This window comes from Ptychodera flava, chromosome 10, assembly GCF_041260155.1.
Source record: "Ptychodera flava strain L36383 chromosome 10, AS_Pfla_20210202, whole genome shotgun sequence".
Taxonomy (NCBI): Eukaryota; Metazoa; Hemichordata; class Enteropneusta; family Ptychoderidae; genus Ptychodera; species Ptychodera flava.
In genome coordinates, this window is record NC_091937.1 from 31,453,047 (window position 1) to 31,464,389 (window position 11,343).

At 39.5% G+C, this 11,343-nt stretch overlaps 1 protein-coding gene across 1 annotated transcript; it reads right to left on the reverse strand.

Annotated features, from left to right (window-relative positions):
• Positions 1 to 575: 575 nt before the first annotated feature.
• On the reverse strand, positions 576 to 10,687 carry LOC139141610 (uncharacterized). Its single transcript, XM_070711204.1, has 7 exons — positions 10,312 to 10,687; positions 6,503 to 6,610; positions 6,064 to 6,231; positions 4,131 to 4,244; positions 3,377 to 3,541; positions 2,021 to 2,316; positions 576 to 1,292 (listed from the first exon to the last, which is right to left on the reverse strand). The coding sequence occupies exons 1-7, from the start codon at positions 10,685 to 10,687 to the stop codon at positions 1,074 to 1,076; spliced, it is 1,446 nt and encodes a 481-aa protein (XP_070567305.1). The 3' UTR covers positions 576 to 1,073.
• Between the last annotated feature and the right edge of the window lie 656 nt (positions 10,688 to 11,343).

Genomic DNA, 11,343 nt, shown 5'->3' on the forward strand with positions numbered 1-11,343 from the left:
TGATTTTGCCACAGCTCAAAATCGCTCTGCTACCCCTCAATCCGAATCACGGACACTCCAACCACTTTATGATATCATCCATCAGAATGCCCAAAGGTTGACGGACGGAAGCTGGAGGTCATGTTGGAGATTGACGGGCGGAAGTTTCTTTCTCACCGTTTATAAATTGAATACCTTCCCTGTCTATAAATAGACGGGAAGCTAAAAGGTATGACAGCAAATTATTATAATTATTCTCAGTTAACTTTGTACGTTGAGACAATCTACAACGGTCCCTTGCGTGATGACTGGAAGCCCAATCTTGGTTGCGTCCAGCACCTATTCGGCGAAATACATGTAGTAGCAGCTATGTAACGTGGTCAGACGATTTCGCTTCGTATTTAGTAATTTCCTAACTTAGTCACCCGACAAAGCCTCTCGATAGAGCGTCTTGATGGTTCAAACGGAAAACTTTAATGTAGAAATGCAAATGCAGAGATCACGGACAGCTCAAATAAAACAGTACACAGGTCAAATGGTTACCATAATCTTTATTCTCATCTGACATTGGAGTGCAATGAAAGCGGAAGTGACGTAGCAGATGTAAGGTTATGATATATACTTATGAGTTGTGCTTCCATTGGTAGATATTATTCTTTTCAAATATTGATATTCTGTGCATGTTTATAAGAAGAATAATCAAATAGGTGTTCTCGACTTCACGCATGCTCACTGTGTTTGCAAGCTACAAATAATCAATCAAGATGCATGGAACTGAATCAATAGTAGGCTCCGATTAGATGCAGCCGATAACATTCTGAGAGGTAACAGAGTTTCTCCAAAGAATACAAGTGATGATGTGATCAAATGATTTGATCTAGACCAGTGGTATAGCATACTGATACCACTAGTCAACTGAACTTGAGTCTGAGAAAATTATTATCTGATCACACCGCCCTCTAGTGGTCTGTTACATAGAAAACCACTCCGGTGAGGCTCGTAGACCAGAACTACTCAAACACTCCATAGGTTGCGTCAATCTTTTCGTCACTTTCATACAATATGCTTGTAATGTTGCCGAAGTGCCATGTCACTCAGATCCTATCAAGATTGATAATCCAATCGTCTGCTAAGGGTGTTCCTATGAACGACGTGATTGGTCCAAAGCGTTGGTGCAGATACTTCAGCAAGCCCACGGTGTTGTCTCCTCCTCTGTCATTGCCGCAGCCGTATACGTCGTGGTTCAGCCCCTCAAATGACCGAATCTCAACGACCAAGACATTGACATCGCTGTTTTCAATATATTTGGATACCTACAAGGTCAGTCGGGGATAAACAACGCAATGAGATTCAATAAAAGCAGTTTGTCTTTTGGAGAAATATCATACATCAAAAGTAGGTACATACTCTCAATAATTGCAAAGGGAATTGGTTGTACAGATTAGACAAGACAATACAAAGAGTGATGATGTTGACCTCATTTTGCGGTACATCCTATCTGTAACTACATTTCATCCTTTGATTTTGCTATGTTTACATTACTTTCAACCAATCAGATATCTTAAAATATAATGACCAAACTCTTAGGTGCGCCCATGCCTCTGTGCTCCACTTTGTGGAGTGGCTATGCCCTGTGTTTCAATCGGTCCAGAGGTAATCTGATTAAAAGCAGGTGTAGACAGTAGGTAAGAGATAGATTTTTTTCTTTTCTGTTCTTGTTATCTTTTGTCGCCTCTCTACCATGTCTACTACTGATCTTGATCAGATTGGTCAAGAGGTAGCTCGGGAGACGAAAGATCGAAATTGTCGCAGAATCGGATTTAATGACAACTAAGCGTTCATACGCTGTTTCCGCCTTGTGAGTAGGCAGTTAGTGTTTCACTGCTGATGAGTTCAAAACAACCAATAGTTATTGATCTCTTAGGGAAACCACATCATCACATAGTCTGTATGCCGCCCTCTATGTTGAAATATTAATGCATGATGATTCGATGTTCCCGATATTTATCAAATACTCCTTTGTAAAAAATAACTGTCTTACCAGTATAGCCTTTGCAACCGACACTCCAGGATCAGAAAGTGTCACATTCCACACGACGGGGGCAAAACTGGAGAAAACAAGAATTATATCCTTGCCATCCCCGGTGCCGTCAATCGTGACTGTGGTTTCCGGCGACTGGCTGTCAGGGTAACGTTCAGCGATGACAATAACATTGTATTTGTCGTTGTTGGCATGGCAACAGTAAATAGGGTTCGCCAGATAGTCGTTGTGTCGAGGCACTGAAATGAAATCTGCATGGTTTTGGCTCTCTTCAATAATGCATGTAGTCACGTTTGCTGAAAATAAGTAAAAGATCATTTTGTCAACCGAAAGTGTAAATTAATGTAGAATATATGCATTTCGGGGACAGATATTCGTAGCAAGACATGGATGGCTGCCATTTTGAATTTCAAAGTAAACGTAGTTGTTTGTTTCTCTAGAACCAAAATCTGCATGGCCACCCCTTATTTTCATTCTTGATTTGGTAAGAGAATGGTTGAAAGATTCGTTGAGGAAGTTTAAGTAAAATTTTAAGTCTTGTATTTTATTTTCTCAACAAAACGAAACGAGCAAGTATCTTGTTTAAGTACTCATACCATTTAACCTGATGACTCAAAAACCACACAGGTACAAAATTAGATAAGTGAGTACTCGGATAAGAAGGTTCCTACCCATAACGTCATGTTAGCCACTAGTATTTTCATGCATAATTATTCATTTGTTTGTCTGTAGAATAGCGAAACATTTTAATATAAGTCCTCTTCTCTTAGCTTTACCAGTACACTAATTTTAGTTTGATCTGATTGGCACATTTCTCGAAAAAAGATAGCCACGTGAGCTCTTTGCTTTGCATACACAGAGTTTGCCTACACATTATCATAGAATGGTCTATTTGGACTAACGTCTATCGTGGTATACTTGTGGAGCGGATGTAGTCAAAACGTGACCGGTTATGATGCTTAACTTATTTGAAAAGCATGATAGGCTGCCGAAAGTCTGACGCTTACAAAGCTCAGTCTCTCTTAACGGAGTACTTAATACTCGGACGTCAGTCACGTAAGAAAGAACGTGGTGAACATCATACAGTTTGTAGTACTTTCGGAACTTTGTACACTGCCCTCAACGGCCGATCATAATCTAATTCGCATGTGATATGAAATTGTCTATCAATTACTTTAAGCTGTGCTAATTTTCATAAGTATGTAGGCCACATCAGGTTGAGACAGTGTCACCCTGACCATCATACAAACCGAATATAATTTCTTTTACGAAACAATTCAATGACCACAACTCTATTAAGTCAACATAAAGTACGGTGCACACTTTTTACCATGGAAACAGAGTGTATATGCTTACGGAGACAAGAGCATTTAGTGTAGTCCGGGTGAGGACACTCACAGACACCATGGACACACTCTTGTCCCACTGTTTCTTCATAAGGACAAACGCTACTTTGTTCACAAGTGTATGTTGTTAAACCGCTGCAGATTGACTCTCCAGGGATCACGGGGTTTTGAATATCTGTGGAAAAAATCCAACTCAGCAATCGAAATACGGCCTAATAGATAAATACAAACGTACATTTTATTTTGTTAAGAATATTATTTTCCGGATGTTTTACTTCCTTGTTAATTCATGTTTAATTAATGTGCAGGGACAACAATTTTCTGAATAGACGACAACAACAACAACAGCAACTTCAACAACATCAACAACAAGCATAATCATCATCCGTCATCATCATCATCATTACCACCACCACCATCATCATCATAGTCATCATCTTTAAAACTAACAAAGAATAAACGCTTCATACACCATCCAAATATGTAAGTGCCGTATGCACGCCCTTCAATCACTTTGATCAATATTTTTAATCGGATATCAACATTACCACATTCCAGTGTAAGGAGGAGAATGTTTCAATATTGAGAATAAAAATTCACATTTCTGAGGATAACTTAAATGTAGCATATTTTTGTTGACTGAATATATCGATTTTTCCCTTGTAAGCCTGAAAAACACCTTTAATCTCTCTCATACAATTATGCCAACATATGCATCACATCGCATTCTATATGTAAGATGACGTAAAACACGGATTACTAACTTGTTTCACAATTGGTACCGCTGTACCCATCGGGACAATTGCACTTGTAACTGGATAACAGGTCTTGGCATGTCCCACCATTTTGACACGGAGAAGACAAACACTCGTCAGTGTCTGAAAAATGTCCAATTAGATGTCGTCATCAGTGACCCTATTCTCATCCCCCGCGTCACTCAACGAAACGTAGCCTATCAAATTAATGTCCTGTGGTGTCCGTCGACTTTTTGGACACTTGCATATAGTTCTTGTCTAATTGCTTTGATATTTGTAACAAGGCATGCTTTCATGGAGATTTTGATAAATCATCAGAAATCTGTTTTGTAAATTTCTAAAATTATTTTCTTATGTCTTCGATACTTGTCTAATAAGTTTAAAATCAGTTTACATCGAATCGGTTTCTAGGGCATATTTCATTCACGTCATGAAGTTTGCATGTTTTGCAGCTTTAGAGAACGGTTATGCTACTTCGAAATGAAAAGGACGCGATATGTTCTTCACCGCACTCAAGACATCACTTGATAGCGGTACAAAGTAAATATGTACATATTTCCATGAAAGTATCACCGAGCGGGATTGGGATCTTTTCAGATCTGATGAATATATAAATCACATTTTACAGACGATTTATATCAAGTCCTATACTGTTAAAAATATATACTATTTGATAGCTTTTAAATTTTGATCGTAGGCACCAAGAATCGACTTCATTTCATGTAAAATATGTCCTACTTCCCCTTGGTCAAAATACTCACATTTTGCTTTAGATTTTGTTAAAGGGCTTCCACTTCATCTTCGTAAAATGCTATGATGCAAACTTATGTTTTGTATTACTGACTCAAAACTTCGCACGGACATTTTTCCCGCGTGTTCTATGAATTACTAAATTCTGGTAAGTTTGCCTTTTATCATTAAAGGTATACAGTCACCTGTAATCTAAATATGCCCATATATGGTCAAAGGGGCGTTCCTTGGCATTCAAAATGCCCATGTGAGGGCGCTGTTTTTAAAAAACTGCCACCCGCCTAAAATCTGTGATTGGTTAGATTTTCCATGGTAACTGTGGCAAAATTGGAACAGGTGACAGTATACCTTTAATTGGTCTATTTTCACCAGAGCTGTATCGCCTGGTATGGCGCATTTGTATTCAGCTTACGGATTATGGTGTCTCCAACATCAAAATGAACGCCTCACACAAGAAACCTAGCTGACACAGAACTATTTTTGATGCATGGAGCTGACTTCCGCCTGCCCCTGTGCACTCTGTTCATGCTGAAAAGCTCACGCCCATTGTATGCCGTCATCTATTGCATGACGATTTCTCACATGGTACTTCTCTGAACGTCCACTACAAGATACAGATCTTTAGTGGACACATACTTTTGCATTTATAATGATATTTTGCATTTTTTCGACTTTGTTCCTGCTAGACATATGCAGACGACATTCGATACGGAAAAAACGGACAAAAAACATTTCTGTGAAAAGTGGTCGCCTTCGTCTCCATTCAGTTCGACGGATGCGATTCAGTGACATACCGAGCCGTATAGTTATCATTTGACTGTAAGTGACCCGGAATTATTTTTAGCTTGACAACTTCTGGGTTAAAAATGATCAAATTACATGGTCTACAAATGAAACCCGCTTTTTAGAACAATATATAAAAATTATAGATAAAAACTGTTCTAATTTATGGTGGATTTTCGTTTATCATGGAAATAACTGCCATCCGTAAATAACCCATTTTCTTACAAAAAAACTACTAGTATGTAAGAGAGGCATGTAATAAAAACATTATTGACAAAACAGGGGACTATGTATCCTTCCGCGAGGCTAGCGCTGGAGACTATTTGTCCTCCTTGAATTGGACAAATGGTCGCACCTGCCTTTGGACACATAGTCCCTTGTTAGGGCTGTAAAATAATAAGAATCTGACCTTCTTTGTCACAAAAACAATACTGAATCCCGGTAAATCGGGTTTTCCGAGCCTGACTCTGATACTGGCAGTGAGGGCAACAGGCAGCGATTCCATCAAGCAGGGTGACTTTGTCGGAGTTGCACTGGAGATACATGTCACCTCTCCAACACGTGACTTTACCAGGCGCTGTAGAACAGAAAGCAGATCAAGGCAAGTATTCAATAATTTGACTCTATTTGATCAAAGGTTTCAAAGAAAAGCGAGAACAAGAATTCTCTAAAAATACAATGGCGAATCGTGATGTCTTTTTTGTCAACTTTTTTGTCAATTCAACTAAAGATCCGCCCATTGGAACAGCAGAGCAACCTGCAGGTAATCAGTTGACGGTGACCACGGTCCTCAGTCCATTCACCTAGCATTAGTCGACAAACCGTGCCAAATCTATAGTCTGACTTACGTATTATGCAGTCATTCCCCGAACGTCCATTGCGACAGAGACAACGATAGCCGTCCCCTACTTCCACACAGGTACCACCGTAGCGACAAGGTGAAGACAGACATCCATCTGTAAACGTGACGAGTTTACAGAGAGGTTATGTTATGCTTTGCTCATTTCTATTGTTCGTGCTCTCCCCTGACTGACTATTTCGTCATGAGTTAAAATAAATCAAAGAAAGTCTCAGATCTACCTCAAATATCAGAGGAGCAGGTCAGTTCAACTTTCAAGGGTTTTAATCCAAGTAAAGCACAGGGTCCAGATAATATATCTGGTAGACTCCTACAGCATTGCCATGTAGAACTGGCTGGTGTCTTCACAATTCTTTTCAACTGGTCTCTTTCTACACATACAATACCAACTATATGGAAAAAATCGGCTATTTCACCAATTCCAAAAATCAATAACCCTATCAAATTAAATGATTACAGACCAATTGCTTTGACATCAATTATTATGAAATGTATGGAACGTCTTGTACTATCGCGACTTTTGAAACAGGTTAAAGATCTTGTTGACCCACTTCAATTTGCTTACAGGGCTAACAGATCAGTAGAAGATGCTGTTATAACTCTACTTCACCAAGTTTTTACTCATTTAGAGAAGCCCAAATCATATGTTCGTATGTTATTTGTAGACTTTTCATCAGCTTTCAATACCATACAGCCACATTTGATGGTTAATAAGTTATACAACATGAATGTCAACCCCAATATAATATTGTGGGTGTTAGATTTTCTCACAAATAGACATCAATATGTCAGAGTAAATAACACAGGTTTGAGTAAGGAAGCCTCGTCTACAATCGTGTCCAGTATGCGCAGTACGTCTACTGGGGCACCACAAGGCTCGGTGATCTCCCCTGTTTTGTTTTCTTTGTATACAAACGATCTTCAAAGTACAAGTGACCAGGCAAAAATGGTCAAATATGCAGACGATACATCACTTGGAGATTATTCAAACAGTGAACAACACTTTGAAAATCAGGTGCAACACTTAAAACAATGGTGTGACAAAAACTATCTTGATTTAAATACTGGCAAAACAAAGGAAATGATCATTGACTTCAGAAGGGCAAAGAAGAAAATCGATTCCCTTAAAATAAATTCTGAAGTTGTAGAGCGTGTTTCAATATACCGTTATCTCGGATCACTCATAGATGACAAATTGACATTTCAACAGAACACTGAATCCATATACAAGAAAAGTAAACAGCGAATGTACCTACTGCGCAAACTGAGATCACTGAATATTCATCCACATATATTGAAAACGTTCTACTCTAGTCACATTGAAAGTGTAATTACCTTCTCATTTTTGAGCTGGTATGGAGGTCTGACTGTTTCAAACTTGAACAAACTACAAACAATTGTTAACACCTGTTCCAAAATCTGTGGCCGTGAATGTAAGAGCATGAAATCACTATATGAGAACAGAGCTTTTGTCAAAGCTGTTAAAATCATCGGGGATCCTTCCCATCCATTGGCTCAGCATTTTGAGGAGCTCCCGTCAGGTCGCAGGTATAAAACTCTAGCTTTAAGAACACGTCGTGCTCGACTTAGTTATGTACCCTCTGCCATCCGACTTCTCAATCAGGGAATGTCTTAAGTCCATTTCAACACTTATTGTAACAAGATTTTCGTTTTTGATGTGTATTATCCTTTTTATCACCGTATTTTTAATGTTGTTTGTCTGTGCCATTGCAAGACAAGTTTCCCATTTTTTAGGGACAATAAAGTTTAATAATAAAATAATAATAAAAGTCTGATGTGGTGTTAGTTACTCATTTGTCTACTTGGATTCAACGGTACGACGTTTAGTCAGTCTCAAGCAAAGACCCTTCCCCCCCCCCAAAAAAAAGGATCGGATAATGTCGCTCGGCATTTCCCCTTTTTTTCAAAATTCAAATTCAAGTTCTATATAGATTATCTTACTTGGCCATTTGTTCATAAACATTAGTGTCTCTATATCTGTCAAGGCGCTTACCTATGTCTTAACCCTCATCCTGTCTGTCTCTATCTGACAGTGTGTTAACCCATAGGGGAAGCGTATATGTCCGTCCCCAGGGTGGGGCTGGGTAGGGATATCTTGTCTCAGAACACGTTTCTTGTTGCTATTGTTTATTTTAATTCATTGGACTATGACATTGCCAATAAAGATTTATATTACCAACTTTGGATGTCTTGGTCTTGGCACTATTTGTGTAAAGATTTCTTTTTCTCAGATTCCTTCACTGTGTCATGGTATTCCAGGTGCAGCCAACGGAGCTATTCATCAAAAAAGCTATTCTAGGAGCAATTTTTGAGGGCAGGGCAAATTTAATTTTGCTAGGGCAGGGGACATGTTTTAGGTGGTAGGGGAGCAAATTTAAGGTTTTTTTGTAGGGCATGCAGGGCCGATATCGGTTGATTGTCCTGGGGACAGGTCTTGGCGAAAAACTTTTGAGGGGAATTGTTTCCAGGGTGAGGGAGCTTCAAAAATTCACAGTGGGGAGGGGAAACAGGCAAAAATAAGTGGGGAGTGGGTAAAAATGAAGTTTGAGTGTGGGAGGGTAAGTCGAAAAATTTTCTGTGGGAGGGCAAATTATGAACAGCTAATTAATTACCCTCTTGACTTAAAATCAGTCAGTTCACATTATTTGTTATGCACAATATATCTTATCATAGTAAGGACCTTTTTAAAAGTGCATTGTTCGTTGGCTGCACCTGGTATTTGTCCTGTCATGATTTTGCGCTAAGTTTTATCACTAGTTTGCATCTATTATCTGATGCGTTTGATTTCCTGGTGCGCCAAAGCAAGCAAAGGTGTAGATGTAGTCACTAGATTATGACCGGATTAACTTTGACAAAGTCAACAACGTAACGGACGCAGCAAGGGTACACCCTTACGTACAGTGTCAGTTTCAACCACAGTCCCTCCTCACGGTATTCTTTGTTTAAATGGATGAGTAAAAAAGGACAATAGGTTATCTTATTGGTAGGTCACTGTGACATTTGAGAGATCTAAAACGTCGCTCAGACACGAATAGTTGCCAGAATATGTTTTATTTTGTGGACTCAGGAATACTTTCCCGTTCGAATCATCCAACAGGGGTAGTGTACGGAACAGCCCCGTTTTTAGCGACAAGACATGGTTATTTTCATACCGAGTGTGCATTGCATGTTGTGCTTATTGCATTTTGTGTCGGGTTAGTTCACTGCGGTGTCTATGTAACTGGAGCAGAACCTGCTATTACAGCGATATCTGTCATCGCGGTCACCAACCCAACAGCTTGAAGGTATGTCAGTGGATTTGTGGACTCGTATCAGCAACCAAATACCACAAGGTATCTCAAGCAGACAAGACAAGTTTTAATTAATATACAATTCTTAACCCCGTGTTTCTCTCTTGACCCCGATGATCGTGACTTTTTGACTTCGGCTTAAAACTGTGGCACTGTTTAAGCAAGACCTACCCTGTGACGTTGACTTTGAATTGAATCATACTGTCAGATTTAGAGAACTTTACAGTGTTTCTGTTTCTCTACTAGACCATCATCCATGCAAACATAAATCTTCCTTCAGTGTGAGAATTTAAGGACTGTCAGGTGTAGTTAACATTCTCCTGACGTATCATACCCCGCATTTTCTCACAGAAACATTTCGGCTGTTGTGGAACGGGAAAAGGGTTAGAGTAATGGAGCAATGCTATGAGGAAACATGCTTTGAAAATAAAGCAGGAGATTTAATTCATCGAAAGAGAGTGAGATGTATAAATCGCTATATCTATACCTCTGCTGTATACAACAGTGTTGTTGATAGTTTGACCATTTCCAGCTTGGACGCTAATTTCTGCCAGTTCCTTCCGTATATCACTGTTCTCACGCTGCAGCTCAGATACCTGGTCTTGTAAGTCGACTGTCGTTGCTATCAAGCCCTCGTTTTCGGTCTGCAGGTGCGACATGTCCCGAACGGTGTCTTGGACAGTTGGGCAGGTATCTCCGCCCGGCTTCGGTAAAACGAAAGTGTAGGAACACCGCCGCTCATCATCGGCGCACCTTGAACGACTGTCGAAGCAGTGAGTGGTTCTGTCGACGGTCGGCTGTTGTACGGTAAAGTGTAACAGTGAGAGAGAAAACAAGAAAGCGAATACCACAGCTTCCTCCATGCTGTCAGTATAGCTATCAGTTTTGGTCCTATTGACGTGGCGATGTACCAATGCTTGAGTGTGTTCTTTCATGCGTGCAGAAAAGAACGAGCTTTATAACAGCGCCCACCACGACGTAAACAGCATGAACTCTCGTTATACTAACATATATCGGTCGACACAGGCAGCAAATTTGTGTCTCTGCCTGCTTGCCTTATTCTTGTCGTTGGCATAGAATAACACCGAGAATCGCAGACGTCTACCTTTAACCCTTTGAGCGCCAAAGTCTATTTTCGTACCCTATATAAAATAAACCCCAGTCAATTTTTCTCAAATTTTGCCAAAATTTTGAGAAAAAAATGTAGCAAATGAAATGTGATGTCCATTTGGTCAAAAATTATCAAAAAATTACAGAAAACTTGGTAAAATTTTGCACTAAAATTTTGGCGGGAGAAAATTACAGCGCTCAAAGGGTTAACAGCCTCTTTTTTCCGTCAACTTTGCACTCTACTCGTTTATACACAGAATATTACTGTCGCCGTTCTAGAGCTTAGAGAATTCGCAAGGATTCAACACTTTTGTAGGACGGTACGCTGGCAATAAGTTCTTGTTATATATGTACTATCATTCTGTTATCGGGTATATCAGCTTCTAATAATTTATGACATGATCCCCAG